The sequence below is a fragment of the Puma concolor genome, chromosome A2, assembly GCF_028749965.1.
Source record: "Puma concolor isolate L17-30 chromosome A2, mPumCon1.1.hap2, whole genome shotgun sequence".
NCBI lineage: Eukaryota > Metazoa > Chordata > Mammalia > Carnivora > Felidae > Puma > Puma concolor.
The window spans coordinates 16,193,490-16,213,001 of record NC_141668.1 but is presented as its reverse complement, the minus strand read 5'-3'; the positions used below and the strand labels follow the sequence as shown (position 1 = coordinate 16,213,001).

General features: G+C 41.3%; 1 protein-coding gene across 2 annotated transcripts in view; it reads right to left on the bottom strand.

The window, feature by feature from the left end:
• Positions 1 to 19,512, bottom strand: part of SVOPL (SVOP like) — a 70,719-nt gene that overhangs the window by 30,181 nt on the left and 21,026 nt on the right. For both annotated transcript variants that reach the window (XM_086689103.1, XM_086689111.1), the window contains 3 exons: positions 18,873 to 18,998; positions 15,999 to 16,127; positions 4,977 to 5,050 (listed from right to left, as the gene is read on the bottom strand). In XM_086689103.1, coding sequence (XP_086545229.1) covers positions 4,977 to 5,050; positions 15,999 to 16,127; positions 18,873 to 18,998 — 329 coding nt within the window. The remainder of the gene's footprint in view (positions 1 to 4,976; positions 5,051 to 15,998; positions 16,128 to 18,872; positions 18,999 to 19,512) is intronic.

Sequence of the window (19,512 nt, the reverse complement as noted above, 5' to 3'; positions counted from 1 at the left end):
CAAACAATAATAAGAGAATATCATAAGCAACTATATGCCAATAAACTAGGCAACCTGGAAAAAATGCACAAATATCTAGAAACATATAAATTACCAAAACTGAAATAGGAAGAAATATAAAATTTGAACAGACCCATAACCACTAAAGAAACTGAATTAGTAATTCAAAATCTCCCAAAAAACAAGAGTCTGGAGCTGGATGGCCTTCCAGGGGAATTCTATCAAATATTTAAAGAAGAGTTAACACCTATTCTTTTCAAGTTGTTCCCAAAAATAGAAATGGAAGGAAAACTTCCAAACTCATTCTATGAGGCCAGCATTACCTTGATTCCAAAACCAGACAAAGACCCCACTATAAAGAACTACAGACCAATTTCTCTGATGAACATGGATGCAAAAATCCTCAACAAGATACTAGCCAACCGGATCCAACAATACATTAAAAGCATTATTCACTATTGTAAGTGGGATTTATACCTGGGAGGCAGAGCTGGTTCACTATCCACAAATCAATCAGTGTGATACATCACATTAATAAAAGAAAGGGCCAGAACCACATGATCCTCTCAATAGATGCAGAGAAAGCATTTGACAAAATACAGCATCCTTTCTTGATTAAAAACCCTCAAGACAGTAGGGATATAAGGAACATTCCTCAAGATCATAAAAGTCATATACGAAAGATCCACTGCTAATATCATCCTCAATGGGGAAAAACTGAGAGCTTTTCCACTATGGTCAGGATCACGACAGGGATGTCTACTCTCACCACTGTTATTCAACATAGTATTGGAAGTCTTAGCCTCAGCAATCAGACAACACAAAGGAATAAAAGGCATCCAAATTAGCCAAGGAGGATGTCAAACTTTTAGTCTTTGCAGACAACATGATGCTCTATATGGAAAACAAAAGATTCCACAATAAAACTGCTAGAACTGATCTATGAATTCAGCAAAGTTGAAGGATATAAAAATCAATGCACAGAAATCAGTTGCATTTCTATGCACCCATAATGTAGAAGAAAGGGAAATCAAGGAATCGATCCCATTTACAATTGCACCAAAACCAATAAAATGCCTAGGAACAAACCTAACCAAAGAGGTGAAAAATCTATACACTGAAAACTATAGAAAGCTTATGAAAGAAGACACACAAAAAAATGGAAAACATTCCGTGCTCATGGATTAGAAGAACAAATGTTGTTAAAATGTCGATACTACCCAAAGCAATCTACATATTCAATGCAATCCTATCAAAATAACACCATCATCTTTCACAGAATTAGAACAAACAAGTCCAAAATTTGCATAGAACCAGAAAAGATCCCAAATAGCCAAAGCAATCCTGAAAAAGAAAACTGAAACTGGAGGCATCACAATTCCAGACTTTAAGATGTATTAGAAAGCTGTAATCATCAAGGCAGTATGGTACTGGAACAAAAACAGACACTCAGACCAATGGAACAGAATAGAGAACCCAGAAATGGACCCACAAACATATGGCCAACTAATCTTTGACAAAGCAGGAAAGAATATCCAACGGAATAAAGACAGTCTCTTCAGCAAATGAGGCTGGGAAAACTGGACAGTGACATGCAGAAGATTGAACCTGAACCACTTTTTTACACCATACACAAAAATAAACTCAAAACAGATGAAAGACCTAACTGTAAGACGGGAAGCCATCAATATCCTAGAGGAGAAAGCAGGCCTCAGCCGCAGCAATTTTGACCTCAGCCGCAGCAACTTCTTACTCAACATGTCTCCAGAGGCAAGGGAAACAAAAGCTCTGTACAGTGAAGGAAACAATCAGTAAAACTAAAAGGCAACCGACAGACTAGGAGAAGATATTTGCAAATGGTATATTAGATAAAGGGTTAGTATCCAAAATCTATAAAGAGCTTATCAAACTCAACACCCAAAATACAAACAACCCAGTGAAGAAATAGGCAAAAGACATCAATAGACATTTTCCAAAGAAGACATCCAGATGGCAAATAGACACGTGAAAAAATGCTCAACATCACTCATTATCAGGGAAATAAAATAAAAACCACAATGAGATAACACCTCACACCTGTCAGAATGGCTAAAATTAACAACTCAGGCAGCGAGAGATATTGGTGAAGATGCAGAAAAATAGGAACCCTTTTACACTGCTGGTGGGAATGCAAACTGGTACAACCGCTCTGGAAAACAGTATGGAGGTACCTCAAAAAATTAAAAATAGAACTACCCTGTGACCCAGGAATTGCACTACTGGGTATTTATCCAAATGATACAGGTGTGCTGTTTCAAAGGGGCACACACACCCTAATGTTTATAGCAGTGCTATCAACAATAGCTAAAGTATGGAAAGAGCCCAAATATTCATCAACGGATGAATAAAGATGTCATACACACACACACACACACACACACACACACACACACACACACACACACTGGAATATTACTCAGCAATCAAAAAGAATGAAATCTTGCCATTTGCCATTTGCAACAACATGGATTGAACTAGAGGGTATTGTGCTAAGCGAAATTAGAGAAAAGACACGTATCATATGACTTCACTTATATGTGCAATTTAAGATATAAAACAGATGAACATAAGGAAAGCAAAAATAATACAATGGAGGGGGACAAAACATAAGAGACTCTTAACTATAGAGAACACACTGAGGGTTGCTAGAGGGGTTGGGGGTCAGGGGGTGGGCTAAATGGGTAAGGGGCATTAAGGAAGACACTTGTTGGGATGAGCACTGGGTGTTATATGTAGGGGATGAATCACTGGATTCTAGTCCTGAAATCATTATTCCACTAAATGCTAACTAACTTGAGTATAAATTTTAAAAATAAATAAATAAATAAAACTCAAGTGATTGGATTGGGCTCACTTGCTTAATCCAGGATACTCTCCCTATTTTAAGGCCCATAACCTTATTTACATCTATGCAGTCCTTTCACATGAGCACTCAAATTAGTGTGTGATTAAATCAATGGAAGCTGGTAATCTTGGGGTTCATCTTTAGAATCCTGCCTATCCCCAAGTGTCTTTAGCAGGCCATGAGAGGAGAACAGAAGGGTTTTGCTTTTGCTTTATGTTTTCTTCCTGTCTTTATTCTGTCTATTCTTTAATTAATATTTTTGTTGAGATATAGAGTTATATAAAAGTTCATGTATCAAAGTCAGGAAAAGGAATAGTATCAGCCTCTCAGAAACTCCCCTTTTGCTCCTCTCAGCTTTACAGAAATTGTTGCAAAAGTCAGCTGTAAAAGACACATATAGGGAAAACCAGGGGAAATCACAAATGTTCTGGGTATTGGCTGATCTTAATCAGATGACTGTTCATCTCTGTCATCGGTTGATTGTAGAATTGGAGTCATCTAAGAAAAGGCCCTCAAGTAATTGAGAGTCTTAAAGTATCTGGGGTTGAAATGTCATGAAGCCTGGGCTTTCTTGAAAATATGTCAGCACAGGAAAACAGCTGAAGCAATAATGAGTGACTATCGACTGTCAGATCTGGGTGACGGGTCAGTTTCAGGTCATCATAGTATCCTGTACTTTTGTGTGAATTTGAAAATTTTCATAATGAAATATAAAAAAACACCCCACAAGTAATTATAATACTCTCCCTTGTTATTCAAGTAGCTTGAGTTCAATTTCCAAATATTAAGAATATTTTAAAACTTAACATCTTAGGAGGTGACATACGAACCTATTAATAATTATTACATCCGGGAAAAGCAGATAGACAGACAACCACTTTTCTGAATTGAAACACTATAGATTAGTTTTGTCTGCTTTCTCTATTTATATAAATGGAATTGCATAATACATACCTGTGTGTCTGGCTTCTTTTGCTCGTTATGACATTTGTAAGACTCAGCGATGTTGAATGGAGATAACTAGTTATCTCCTTTCCATTCCTGTATAGCTTTCCAGTTTATGAATGTAACACTATTTATCCATTATACTGTTAATGGAATTGTGAGCTGTTTAGAGTTTGGGGCTGTGGCAAATAAAATAATTCTATGGACATTCATGTAAAAATATATTGTGGTAAACATATGTATGCATTTCCGCTAGGTGGAAACATATGCGTGGACTTACCGAGCTGTAGGCTGTGCTTATTTTCAACTGTGATAAATACCTCTAGACGGTTGCCCAAAGTGGTTTTAACTTGAACTTCAGTCAACAGCGTGTGACTCCACTTACTTTATATTCTTCCTAACACTTGGTGTAGTCAATCTGTTCAATTTTAGCCATTCCAGTGGATATGTAACAGTGTCATTGGTTTTAATTTGCATTTCCCTGGTGACTTTCAGGTTGAGCATATTTTCATATGTTTATTTAATACAATTTTGGTCAAATGCCTATTCAAGTCTCTTGTTGAGATAGAGGGTAACATTTCTCTACTGCGTTGTGTACCTTTTTCTTGTCCAGTCTTGTAATTTTTGAGATATTTATAATATGTATATGAATTTATTTGGTACATATTTTAGAAATTTTTTCACCCAGTTGGTGACCTACTTTTCAGATTGTTCATATCTCACGGCACAGAGCTCCTAATTTAATGTAGTAGCACTTTTTGTATCTTGTTTAGAAAATCTTTCTGGACCCAAGGTTATGGCTACAGAGATGTGAAGTACAAAGAAAACTGCCATAGCCTATTCCATTGAATTTGATTATTGATGACTCCAAAGGATCCCTTTCCATCATGTGGTGAGGAAAAAACCCAGACTACAAAAGTTTAAAACGTGAGCTCATATGAAAAATAAAACACTGGTCATGGACAATTTCTTTCTCCTTTAAAAAAAAATTGGTTCATTTACTTATTGGTTTGTTGGTGGTGGTGGTGGAAAGATAAGACATTGCTGGAGTCAGCCTGTGGTTTTTCTGTCCAGTGGCACAGAGTGGATTTACTTAAGTCAGCTTTGTGTTTATTGAGAAGTCATTTTGAAATAATTACACTCTTACCATATGACCCAGATCTGTAATGTGGTCCGTAAATATTTAGCATCCAATAGGTCTGCAAATCTTCCTCTTTTTTCCTGGGGTAGTGAAAAGGGACAGGGAGATTAGATTTAGTGGCTTAAGGACTGGCAAAGCTTTCTCTAGTATTTTGGAGAACAGAAAACAAGAACAGCTTGGGAATGTGGTGGGGCGAGAGAACCACTCAACTCCCAGGAGTGCACCTCACCAGGCCCACAGATCATTGCTTCTGCACGTCCATCTCAGCCAGTCAGTCTTTGCATGCTTTTTTTAAGTTCTTTTTGAACTTCTACAAATGTTTGTTTATTTTTGAGAGAGAGAGAGAGCAACAGAGCGCAGTGGGGGAGGGGTAGAGAGAGAGGGGACACAGAATCCAAAGCAGGCTCCACACTCTGAGCTGTCAGCACAGAGCCCGCTGTGGGGCTCATGAATGGTGAGATCGTGACCCAAGCTGAAGTCAGACACTTAATGAACTGAGCCACCCAGGCACCTCTGCGTGCTTTTTATTATCACTGACAAGGACCAACCCATTGAATTGAAGACTCTAACCCTTTTTCTCTTCCTCTTCTCACCAGTGCTGGTGAATGGTGGAGCTGAGCATGGAAAATAGGATACATGAAAAGTATAACTGTAAAGCTGATTGGAGATTCTTTTTTTATATGTTTGTTTATTTTGAGAGAGAGGAGAGCGAGCAGGAGAGGGGCAGAGAGAGAGAGAAAGAGAGAATCCCAAGCAGGCTCCATGCTGTCAGTGCAGAGCCCTACATGGGTCTTGAACTCATGAAACTGTGAGATCATGACCTGAGCAGAAACCAAGAGTCAAACGCTAAACCCGCAGAGCCACTCAGGCACCCTTGGTGGAAGATTCTTTTAAACTTCATATTGAAATGAAAAATAGTATTATTTTTCATAGCAAGAGAATTGTGTAAGGAAAAACTGGCATACATGTGGAAAAAGGATAGAATGTCTGACTTCTTTTTGTGTCTGTAGGGTGATTCGCAGAAGTCTTATCCATAGTCAGTGCTAATTAAATATTTTGAATAAAAATAAACAAAGATGGGTTATATATGATTGGGCAGTGGTGGATTGTTATTTAAAGCTAGGAGAGTGTTATGCTAAGTGAAATAAGTCATACAGAGAAAGACAGATACCATATGTTTTCACTCCTATGTGGATCCTGAGAAACTTAACAGAAACCCATGGGGGAGGGGAAGGGAAAGAAAAGTTAGAGAGGGAGGGAGCCAAGTCATAAGAGACTCTTAAAAACTGAGAACAGGGGCGCCTGGGTGGCGCAGTCTGTTAAGCGTCCAACTTCAGCCAGGTCACGATCTCGCGGTCCGTGAGTTCAAGCCCCGCGTCGGGCTCTGGGCTGATGGCTCAGAGCCTGGAGCCTGTTTCCCATTCTGTGTCTCCCTCTCTCTCTGCCCCTCCCCCGTTCATGCTCTGTCTCTCTCTGTCCCAAAAATAAATAAACGTTGAAAAAAAAATTAAAAAAAAAAAACTGAGAACAAACTGAGGGTTGATGGGGGGTGGGAGGGAGGGGAGGGTGGGGGATGGGTGTTGAGGAGGGCGACTGTTGGGATGAGCACTGGGTGTTGTATGGAAACCAATTTGACAATAAATTTCATATTTAAAAAAATAAATAAAGCTAGGAATGCTTCAAGGGGTGCTCTGTTGAAAACCAACTATTCTTTTCTCACGAATAGACCTGAAATTACAGGTCCCCTCTGGCGAGACCAGCAGTAAACCAGGCATCCTGGATTTTGTTGTCACAGAAAGTTTCAGTTTGAAGGAGCTTGCTTGGGGGACTTTTTAAAAAAGTAACCTCCATGCCCACCATGGGGTTCCAGCTTACAACCCCTAGATCAAGAGCCAGCCAGGGACACTGCTGTTCCAGTGACTTTTAGGCTCAGCTCCTAGAGGTCACTGTGGAAACAGGGGAGCAACTGACAGTCCTCTTTCATCTGCTTTACATGTTGGGGCTCTGGCTACTTATCATTGGAAAACCTCTGAACTAGTCCTAGCCTTCCATTTTTCCAATACAGAAAATGTGGCCCAGAAAGGGTAAGTGACTTGCCCCAGGTCACAGAGCTGGTGGGCAGCAGAGCCAGCCTGCTATCCAGGTCTTCTAAGTACTAGTCCTGACTCTTGCCCATCTACCTTTCTGACATGCCCCCTTGACTTTATGTGTGACTATGGTCCCCTCAACTTCCCGAGTGTAACCGGAGATTCAGAATGATGAGTCTGCAGTGAATCATAATGAATTACAAGTTGCATTCACATAAATTATTTGCCCATGAACCTTTGACTACAAGCCAAAATGGTGGACTCACTCATCTCATCTGTGGTGTGGCTCTTCCTTAGCCAGTGCCCGGAGCTTTTCATCTCCGTGTCTGCGCTGTGAAGCTGCACAGGCTGGTCTGCCCATACCATCTCGTCCAGCCTCCTCCGCATGGCATTCTGACGACAGCTGGTGTGACCAAATCCACTGCACATTCCTGCCTCTGGTCTTGACTCACACCATTCCTCCTCTTTCGTCCCCTGAGGCTGCCTCTCCTTTCAGGGTTTGACTTTTGCCGCAGCGATCCCCTCAAGGGGGCTCAACTGCCCTGGCTCCTGGTCACCTCTCTGCTCCAATCCTATACGCTGTTGCCTATGCCACTCACCTGGTTCTAACATCTGACTGTTCTGTGGGTGATTCTTTGCTGTGTGAGCCTCATCTCACCAAGCAGAGTGTAAGAGTCTTGAAGGCAGGGTCAATGACTTGTAGCTCTGTATCTGGGGGCCTCGCACAAGAGACAATGGCGAAGATGGACAAGACCCTCTGATGGGCATATGGATGGAAGCTGCATGCTGAAGGCGAGAGAAGGAAAGCAGGAGGAAGAGGAAAAGGAAGGGGGAGAAAGGAGAAGGATGTAAGAGGCAGGGGTAGGGAGGATGTGGAATGTGGAGAGAAGATGGAGACCAGAGAGGGGTGGAGGAGGGAGCGTAGTTGTTATGGGAATTGAGTCTCTCCAATTTAGTAATTTAGTACAGTAACAATACTGTGTAATATATTTGACACTTGTTAAGAGAGTAGCTCTTACATGCTCTCACCACAAAAAAAGAAAGGGTAATTACGTGATATGACAGAAGTGTTCACTAACTCTATGGCAGCTAACATTTTGAGATATATAAGCGTACCAAATCAATACACTGTGCACCTTAAGCTTATACAATTACATCTCAATAAAGCTGGGAGAGGAAAAAACAAAAGAATAGGCTCTCCAACTGCCATGCCAGCCCTGGTAAGAACCTACAACTTTTCTCCGTATCACTGGTGTCCCTGCTTTGTGTCATTCCCCACCTCTCTGGTGATGCCTTTTGCTCTGTCATATGTCCAGCATCCTTGTATTCTGTCTTTCCTCCTCCTATTCAAGTCTGCGCTTAGCCATGGATCTAAGGATGCAAAGGCTGATTGATAAAGGTCACAGGAAGCCTTAAATGCTGGGATGAGGATTCTGGACTTCACTCATAGTCAGGGACTGTGAGGGGCGGAGGTGGGAGGCACTGAAGGCTCCTGAGCAGCAGGGGTGGTATTGACGTTTAAAGACAATTTGTCTGACTGTGTTGTGCTAGATGAAATCACGGAGCATGGGGCAAGGAGGTGGCTGTGAGAAAGACAGAGACTAGAGTAAAAGCCACCGTTTTAGAAGAACCAATGGGATTGGCAGCCGATCATTCTTGGTTGTGCAGAGGCTTACAATGAGTCGAAGGAAACCCCACAGCGAGATGAGCATTAATGAACACCTGTTTCAGGCAGCAATGTGAAATATGCCAGACACAATATTGTATAATTCCCCTTATATGAAATAGAGTATAGGCAAATTCCTAGAATCAGAAAGCAGAAGTTACCAGAAGTTTGGGGTAGATAGGCGTGAGGAGTTATCACCTCACAGAGTATCTGTTCAGGATGACGACAAAATCCTGAATGTACTTAATGCCACTGAACTTTATGCTTCAAAATGATGACACACACAAATGGAAAAATATTCCATGCTCATGCATTGGGAGAAAAAATATTGTGAAAATGTCCATATTACCAAAAGCAATCTACAGATTTACTACAATCCCTACCAAAATATCGACAACATTTTTCAAAGAACTAGAACAAATAATACTAAAATTTGTATGGGACCACAAGAAACCCCTGAATAGTCAAACCAATCTTGAAAAGGAGGAACAAAACCAGAGGCATCACAATCCCAGATTTCAAGATATCCTACAAAGCTATAGTAATCAAAACAGTATGGTGCTGGCACAAAAACAGACACAAAGATCAATGAAACAGAATAGAGAGCCCAGAAATAAACTCACAATTGTATGTTCCAATTAATCTCCAACAAAGGAGGCAAGAGTATGCAATGGGAAAAAGGCAGTCTCTTCAACAAATGCTGCTGGGAAAAATGAACAGCTACATGCAAAACAATGAAACTGGACTACTTTCTTACACCATATACAAAAATAAGCTCAAAATGGATTAAAGACCTAACTGTGAGACCTGAAACCATAAAAGTCCTAGAAGAGAGCACAGGCAATAATTTCTCTGACGGTGACATAGCAGCATTTTTCAAGACATGTCTTCTGAGGCAAGGGAAACAAAAGCAAATATAAACTTTGGGACCTCATCAAAATACAAAACATCTGCACAGCGAAGGAAACAATCAACAAAACTAAAAGACAACCTACTGAATGGGAGAAGATATTCACAAATGACATATCCAATAAGGGGTTAGTATCCAAAATACATAAACCATTTATGCAACTCAACACCAAAAAAAAAAAAAAAAACCCTAAAAAATCCAATTTAAAAAACAACAGAATACATGAACAGACATTTCTTCAAAGAAGACATCCAGATGGCCAACAGATACAAGAAAAGATGCTCAACATCACTCACCATCAGGGAAATGCAAATCAAAACCACAATGAGATATATCCTCACTATAGTTAATTTTGAGTAACATCAAAAACACAAGAAACAGAGTGTTTCTTGTGAGCCTGGGTGGCTAAGTATGTTAAGTGTCCAACTCTTGGTTTCAGCTCAGGTCATGATCTCACAGTCATTGGATCAAGCCCTGTATCTTGGGATTCTCTCTCTCTCTCTCTCCCTATCTCTCTGCCCCTTCCCCACTCACAAATGTGCAGGCACTCACTCTCTCTCTCAGAATAAATAAACATTTTTTAAAAACTACAAGAAACAGGGGGCGCCTGGGTGGCGCAGTCGGTTAAGCATCCGACTTCAGCCAGGTCACGATCTCGCGGTCCGTGGGTTCGAGCCCCGCGTCGGGCTCTGGGCTGATGGCTCAGAGCCTGGAGCCTGTTTCCGATTCTGTGTCTCCCTCTCTCTCTGCCCCTCCCCCGTTCATGCTCTGTCTCTCTCTATCCCAAAAATAAATAAACGTTGAAAAAAAAAATTAAAAAAAAAAAAACTACAAGAAACAACAAGTGTTGGTGAGAATATGGAGGAAAGCGAACCCTCTAGCACTGTTAGTGGGAATGCAAACTGGTGCAGTCACTATAGAAAACAGTATTAAGATTCCTCAAAAAATTAAAAATAGAATTACCACATGATCCAGCAATCACATCACTAGGTCTTTACTCAAAGAATACCAAAACGCTAATTTGAAAAGATATGTGCACCCTTATGTTTACTGTGGCATTGTTTACAAAAGCCAAATTATAGAAGCAACCCAAGTGTCCATCCATAGATGAATGGATAAGGAAAAGGTGGTGTATGAGTACAGTGGAATAATACTCAGCCATCAAAGAGTGAATCTTCCCATTTGCAATGACATGGGTACATCTAGAGGGTATAATGTTAAGAGGAACAAGTCAGAGAAAGACAGTATCACATGACTTCACTCATATGTGGCATTTAAGAAACAAAACAAATGAACAAAGAAAAAAAGAGACAAAATAACGATTCTTAATTATAGAGAACAAACTGATGGTTACCAGAGGGGAGGTTTGTGGGGAGATGGGTGAAATAGGTGAAGGAAATTAAGAGTGCACTTATCATGATGAGAAACGAGCAATGTATAAAATTGTTGAGTCACTATACTGTATATCTAAAAGTAACCCAACACTGTACATTAATTATACTAGAATTAAAACTTTTAAAAAACCTTGCCTGGAAAAAAAAAGATTACAGTTGACGCTTGAAAAATGTGGATCTGAACCATGCAGGCCCACTTAAATGTGGATTTGTTTTTAATAAATACAGCACAGTACTATAAATGTGTGTATAAATGTATGTATAAATGTTTCCTTATGACTTTTTTTTTTTTTTAGAGAGACAGCAGGGGAGAGAGCAGAGGGAAAGAGAGAATCTCAAGCAGGTTCCATGCTCAGTGCAGAGACTGATGCGGGGCTCGATCCCACAACTCTGGGGATCATGACCTGAGGGGAATTCAAGAGTTGGACACTCAACTAACTGAGCCACCCAGGCACCCCATCCCTTCCTTATGATTTTCTTAATTACATTTTCTTTTCTCTAGCTTACTTTATTGTAAGAACACAGTATATAATACATATTACATACAAAATCTATGTTAATCAACTGGTTATGTTATCAGTAAGGCCTCTGGTCAATAACAGGCTATTAGTAAAGTTTTTGAGGAGTCAAAAGTTACCCATAGATTTTTAACTCCACAGTGCCCCTAACCCTTGTGTTGTTCAAAAGTCAACTATACTCACCTTAGAATCTTGGATTCTTCACTTTTCTTTTCTGAGGTCAGTTTCTTTTTTTTTTTTTTTTTTAATGTTTATTTATTTTTGAGAGAGGGAGAGAGACAGAGTGTGAGCAGGGAGGGGCAGAGAGAGAGACACAGAATCTGAAGAAGGCTCCAGGCTCCAAGCCATCAGCACAGAGCCTGACACAGGGCTGGAACTCACGAGCTGTGAAATCACTACCTGAGCCAAAGTCAGCCACCCAACCAACTGAGCCACCCAGGTCCCCCTTCTGAGGTCAGTTTCTTAATTTGACAAATAAAAGTAATAATATTTGCCTACCTCATAGGGATTTTCTCTAAGTATCAAATAAAAAATGTGTGTGTGTGTGTGTGTGTGTGTGTGTGTGTGTGTGTGTAAAGAGAAAAAGGGTGCCTGGGTGGCTCAGTTGGTTAAGGGTTCAACTCTTGATTTCAGCTCAGGTCATGATCTCAGGGTTGTGAGATCCAGCCCTGCATCAGGCTCTGTGCCCAGCACGGAGCCTGCTTGAGATTCTCTCTCACACTTTCTCTGCCTTACCCTTGCTCATGTGCATGTGCGCACGCGCTCTCTCTCTCTCTCTCTCTCTCAAAAATAAATAAATAAATAAATAATAAATAAAAATAAAGAGAACAAAGAATAGAGATAAAAAATATATGAGAACTTTCCCCTCAGGAAATTCAGTCTTCTGGTAAGAGTCTTTTTTGTTTTGTTTTTTGTTTTTTAATGTTGCTGAGGAATATAAAAAGACTCGAAGAGTGGGAACCATATACTTTTATCAAAACAAGAATTTTTAATACTATAAAGGTATCAATTCTCTTTATGTATTAACTAATAATTTCAACACCATCCCAATTAAACTTTTAAAAAATGTCTATTTATTTTTGAGAGAACGAGGGACAGAGCGGGAAGAGGGGAGGGGCAAAGAGAGAGAGGGAGACACAGAATCCGAAGCAGGCTCCAGGCTCTGGGCTGTCAGCACAGAGTCTGACACAGGGCTTGAACTCACAAACCGTGGGATCACGACCTGAGCTGAAGTCAGACGTTTAACTGACTGAGCCACCCAGGTGCCCCAACACCATCCCAATTAAACTCTCTTAGATTTTGGAGGGAAATTAGGAGAAGATCTTAATAAAGTGACTTCAAAGCTGTTCTAGAAAAATAGTACTCAGAAAATAATTTGGAAAATTCTGAAGAAGAATTTTGACAAGGGGGACTTACCCTACTAATACAAAAAAATACTGTTATTAAAAGCATCACATTGGACCAACAATTAATCTCTATCCTCTTCCCAACAACATGAAATGCCCTCTTTATTACTTAATAAGTCCCCATATATACTTGAATCTACAAATCTGTCATTAGAACACAATAGAGAATTCAAAAATAGATTCAAATATACAAAGGATGAATTATTCAATAAAAATATATGAGTGCAAATGGTTAGCCATTTGGATATGACAAAGCTAGACCTGTACCATGTTTCTCATATTCAGTTAAACCCAGATGGTCCAACATTTAAATATTAAGTATGAAACCAAATTAACCAAATAAGAAGAAGAAGGATACAAGAATGTAGGTGTAAAAATTAAGTCTGAAACCACTAAAAAAGAGAGCAGTAAAAACATTAATAAACCTAAATAGATACCTGCTTAGAAAGTAATGTCTAATTTAGGAAAACTTATAAACAACAGGAAACCAAAACATCAGACAAAAATAATTTGGAAGATGAGACTGGGGCAGATCAGAATTAATATTTTCAAGGTCCTTGTATTGTTCAGATGGCAAATAAAGATACTAAAAAACATAGGTATTGTGGGAGCACATTTTCAATATTTAAGGGCTACCTCTATAATAAAAGGAATAGAATGAATAAATTATAAGCCAGTAGAAGGAAACACAGTGGGGAGAAAATCAAACTGAATCACTCTAGTAAAAGGTAGGAAAGGAGAAAAGGAAATATATGGTCAAGAGGAATTATAAAATAAAATGACAGAAGTCCAAATATGTGAGTAATCACAATAGATGTAACTGAATCAAATTCATTGCTAAAAGACACAGAATACCAGACTGAGTGAAAAAAAAAAAAAAAGATCAGCTATATAATTAGAAGAAACAACTTTAAAGCAAAGTAACACAGAAAAGTTAAAAATGAAGTCTGGAAAAAAGATCCATCAGCAAAAATGCTAACCTAAGCTAGTTTCAATACACTAATATGAGCGAAAATAAAATGTAAGGCCCAAAGCAGTATAAAGAAGTGACATCATAATAAAATCTATCCATAAAATTAAGCCAATCATATGCTAGGAAGCACCAAGATATTCTCAAATTATATGAAGTAAACTGTCAGGCTTATAAGGAGAAATCAACAAAGCCATCTATTGGCAAACTGTTAGCTCAGCTAAGCAAAACCTAGCACAAGTGTCAGTATTTATATGGCACAATTAACAACGTATAACAAAATACATACAATGAGAACACACGCTCTTTTGAGGCACACATGGAACATCAATGAAAAGTCACTATGTAGAGAACAAAAGAAAAGTCTCCAAAGTTCCAAACAATTGATAACATCTTCTGACCAAAATGCAATTAAATTAGAAACAAAGAACACAAAAGAGTGTTAACAGATAACACACTGGTTAAAGAGAAGTTCATAGCAGTTACAAAATAGAAATAAAAATAAAATTACTCTCTAACAAAACTTGCCAAATGTAGCTAAATGCTTCATTAAAAATCAAAAAGACTGACAACAAATGAGCTAAGTACTAAACTCAAGAAGCTAGAAAAACATAAAAAGCTAAAGAAGAAAACAAAGAATAGAAATTAATGAGGCCGCCAAAAAAAATCAATAAAGAGAATAACAACAACACCAAAAACAAAAACTCTTGTTCTTTGAAGTTACTATACAAACCTCTAGTAAGAGGACCAAGAAAAAAGAGAGAAGCCACAAATAAACAGCATTAAAATGAAAGAGGGGACATACATAGATTTTTGAAACTCATCAGAGAACACTGGGAACAGTGGGATTTTACATCAATAAATTTGAAAACTTAGATGAGCTGGACAATTTTCTAAAATATATATGTTACCAAAATTGACTCAACCAAAAGTCTTAAACAAAAGTAGACTGTGACCTTTACATAAATTGATTCATACTTTTAAAAACTCCCCGTAACACCCCATCATTATCCCCCACCCCTCACCTCAAAAAAAATATTAGGCATAAACTACTTTCGAGGCAAGTTTCACCAAGCACTCCAAGTTGGCTGGACAGGTGAGGGAGGTGCCATTGGTCAAACTTCCCAGAGCTTATGATCAGCCTGCCTACGGGTGGGTGGTCAGCACTGGTGTGAGAAATGATTTCAAATTGACCTTGAGAGTCCTGAAAACATTAGACTGTAAATGCCAAACTGTGTTTTAAAAAATCATTTAGGGGTGCCTGGGTGGCTCAGTCAGTTAAGCGTCCGAATTCAGCTCAGGTCATGATCTTGCAGTTTGTTGAGTTCGGGCCCTGCGTCAGGCTCTGCGCTGATGGCTCAGAACCCGGAGCCTGTTTCGGATTCTGTGTCTCCCTCTCTCTCTGACCCTCCCCCGTTCATGCTCTGTCTCTCTCTGTCTCAAAAATAAACGTTAAGAAAAATAATAAAAATAAAAAATCATTTAAAAGGGGGGTGCCTGGGGGCTCAGTTGGTTAAGCATCTGACTCCTGGCAATGGCTCAGGTCACGATCTCACAGTTTATGAGTTCAAGCCCCACGTCAAGCTCTGTGCTGGCAGTGTGGAGGCTGCTTGGGATTCTCTCTGCCCTCTCTCTCTCTGCCCCTCTCCCCCTTCTCTGTCAAAAATAAATAAATATTTTAAAAAATAAAAAGTAAATTAAAAAGCACTACAAATCATTTCATGAGGTTTCTAAGTTTGAGACCACTTACCATTTATACAATTTTATATCATTTATAAGGCCAGCACAAGAAAACGAAATTATAAAACAATCTCTCACCGATATAAACAATGATGCCAAATCATGTGACTAGCTCCACCAGGTAGATGTTACTATTCCCATTTCATTGATGAGGAAAACGAAGGCAGGGAACTTTCCAGGGCCACCGGGCTCTGAGTGCAGCTGGATTTTGTCCCAGTCTACTCTGCTCTTTTCTCTTCCCTCCAGGGCAGGGCTCCAGAGTGAAGGTCCCCTCCCCTCCACCCTTCCCCGAGGAGGTGGCTGGTGGGGGAAAGAGACCTCCTGGCTGGGAACTTACCAGGATGGGCTCCACCAGCCTCCCCTCTGGCATGACGGAGCGGTTCATCTTGGCGATGTGCTCCAGTGTGGCCAAGGCAGCCTGAGTGTTCCCAGTGGAGACATTGAAGCGAGCAGACTCAGGAATAAACTGGGCGCAGAAGGAAAGAACATCAGAGTTGCAACTGCTGGGACCCCGGGGGTTCGGCTATTACTGCTGCATATGTCATGCCGCCCCAGTTTCCAGATGGAAGATTAGCAAGCACAAAGCCACACCAACAGCAGGCAGGCATCCTGTGCATTCCAACTGGTTCCGGAACAAATAAGGTCATCTTCTCCTTATTGGAGTTCCTTCTTGATGACAGCGGGTCAGTACGGATTTGCAGCAATTCAGCTCAACCTACTTGTTAACACAAGTAAATTCTTACATTCGCTTGGGAAATAACTGCTGCCCCAGGGCCTCCACTTCTCTGTCACCCCAGCCTCTCCCCAGTAGCCCTGCGACCTCCCACATGCAACACCCCACAGCATGACTACAGCAGGGACCTCTAGCACCCATGAGGTGGAAGAATTGCTCCTGACTGGCCAGACCCTCAACCCCACTGATTGTTGAATGTCTTGAACACGACACCCAGAAAACGGTACAGGCCTCTATGGAAGCTGGGACCTTGAAAATCACCATGGACCTCTTCCTGCCCCTCATGCCTCGCAACCAGTCAAGGCCAGCTGGTTCTTCCTGAGAAAAGCACCTCCCCCAGCAGCACCCTGCTCCCCACCTGGTGGCCAGGGGCCAGTGGGCAGGGCAGCTCCTCCTCATCGCCCACCAGGATTATTCTGACTGCTTTCCTGGCCTTTTCTGTGTTCCCTCCCACCCAGGCTCCATGGAGCCATGAGCCAGCTTCCCAGCACCCCTCATCCCAGCCTGCCTGCTCTCCCCCAAACGTGTTCCGCATTTCATGCCTTCATGACTGGGCTGACGCAGCAGTCCTGCCAAAATGCCCTTTCCCCACTGTCCAGGGATCCCAATGCAGGCCATTCCATCCCACAAGGCCAAATTCAAGAGCACCACCCCACTGGAACAAACCACTCTTTCCCCTGCACACCCACAGAAGGAAAGCTGTTATGGCGCCTACCGAGTCTCACTGGAACTACCAGCTTTTACATTCGTATCTATGGAGCCTGCTTCAGATTCTGTGTCTCCCTCTCTCTCTGCTCCTCCCCTGCTCATGCTCTGTCTCTGTCTCTGTCTCTTTCAAGAGTAAATAAACATTAAAGAAAAATTTTTAAAAACCGTATCAATTGTCCAATTATAGTTTTCAGGTGTCTAGGTTTGGAAACAACTCACATAGGACAGACCTTGGGTTGTAGTTGATCCTAAGCCCAGCAGTAGCCAGCTGTGGGAGGCAGTTGGCTAAGAAGCTGCACAGTCAGCCTACACCAAGCAAGGCAGATGGGCTGCTCACGGGAAGCACCAAGCCCGCTAAACCCTTGGGCCCAGGCTCCTGCAGGTCTTTGGGGGGACATCAAGTCACAGTTCAGTGCAGAGAGCACCCTGACCACCTGGCTCATCCAGAAAAAAAAAAAATGGACAGGGATCTGGGAGCAGGTGTCATGGGAAAGAGTTGAAGGTAATGGTACTGTTTAATTCAGAGAAGGAAAGCTTTGGTTAGGCTAGTTCTTAAGTATTTGGAAGAATACCATGTAGACGACACTCCTCTGGTTTTTCACAGAGAAGTGCTAAGACCGCAGGTAAATTCATAAGGGAGGAAGGGGTCCTCTCAACAGAACAAAGAACTTCCTAAGAACTGGGACTGACTGCAGTTGGAACATACTGAAGGAGTCTATAAAGTCTAAAGTCTAAAACTTCTCAGGGTGGCTCAGGTGATAAGTGTCCCACTTCAGTTCAGGTCATGATCTTACAGTTTGTGAGTTGAAGCCCAGTATCGGGCTCTGCGCTGACAGCTCAGAGCCTGGAGCCTGTCTCAGATTCTGTGTTTCCCTCTCTCTCTGCCCCCTCCCCTTCTAGTGTTCTCTCTCTCTCTCTCTCTCTCTCTCTCTCTCTCAAAATAAATAAATAAATAAATAAATAAATAAATAAATAAATAAATATTAAAATGCCCCAAACTTGAAGTATTCCAGCAAAGCTGCAAGTATTCTGGCAGAGACAGGATGTGTACTTTGGGCTGGGGTATGAAACAAATGCCCTTCATGCACCCTTCTGAAATCTGAAACTCTCTGATTCCACAGTGTTAGGTGACAAACACACAAAATACATCCCAGTTCCACTGAGTGGCCAACCTCGACTTTAAACAACGAACATGGGGCGCCTGGGTGGCGCAGTCGGGTAAGCGTCCGACTTCAGCCAGGTCACGATCTCACGGTCCGTGAGTTCGAGCCCCGCGTCAGGCTCTGGGCTGATGGCTCAGAGCCTGGAGCCAGCTTCCGATTCTGTGTCTCCCTCTCTCTCTGCTCCTCCCCCGTTCATGCTCTGTCTCTCTCTGTCCCAAAAATAAATAAACGTTGAAAAAAAAATTTAAAAAAAAAAATAAATAAATAAACAACGAACATAATTCAACGGAACCTAAGGAAGATGGTGATTCTGCACATTAGTGGGAGAGCAGAAGGACAAACCAGCTGGCCTGCAGTGGCCTGAGAATGCGTACAAGGCATCCAACTACCTGCTCTAAAGCTTAGAGAGGGGTCAGCCCAAATAGGGAGGAGTTGTCAGACGAAACGGTCAGTAATGAACAATCATAAGGCAGGATATAGGAGGGGAGGGATGAAGTGGACTGAGACAGTTTTCAGCAAAGGGAAGACGCAGGTATGAGGTAGGTACTTGTAGGGACACTGGTCCAGCTGGAGGGGAGGACCAGAGGGAGGCTGTGAGCGTCCTCACCTTGAAGGCCAAGATGAGGATAATGCCAGGAATAGAGGCGATGCGGATGAGCCACCGCCACCCGATGGTGGGGATGACCACAGAGGCCAGGCCAATGATAAGCAGGGAGCCAGCCAGCCAGAAAACCTGGGGAGAGAAGGGGCACCTGAGTGGCTCAGTCAGTGAAGCATCCGACTTCGGTTCAGGTCACGATCTTATGGGTCATGAGTTCAAGCCCCACGTGGGGCTCTGTGCCGACAGCTCAGAGCCTGGAGCCTGCTTCGGATTCTGTGTCTCGCTCTCTCTCTGCCCCTCCCCAACTAGCAGTTTGTTTCTCTCTGTCTCTCAAAAATGAATAAGGATAAGGAAAAGAAAAGAAGAGAAGAGAAGAGAAGAGAAGAGAAGAGAAGAGAAGAGAAGAGAAGAGAAGAGAAGAGAAAGAAAAGAAAAGAAAAGAAAAGAAAAGAAAAGAAAAGAAAAGAAAAGAAAAGAAAAGAAAAGAAAAGAAAACCTGGGGAGAGAATGGAAGATTAATAGTCTTCCCATCAGGGTGCCTGGCTGGTTCAGTCAGTAAAGCATGCGACTCTTGATCTCAGGGTTGTAAGTTCAAGTCCCACGTTGGGTGTGGAGATTACTTGAAAATAAAATCTTTAAAATTCCT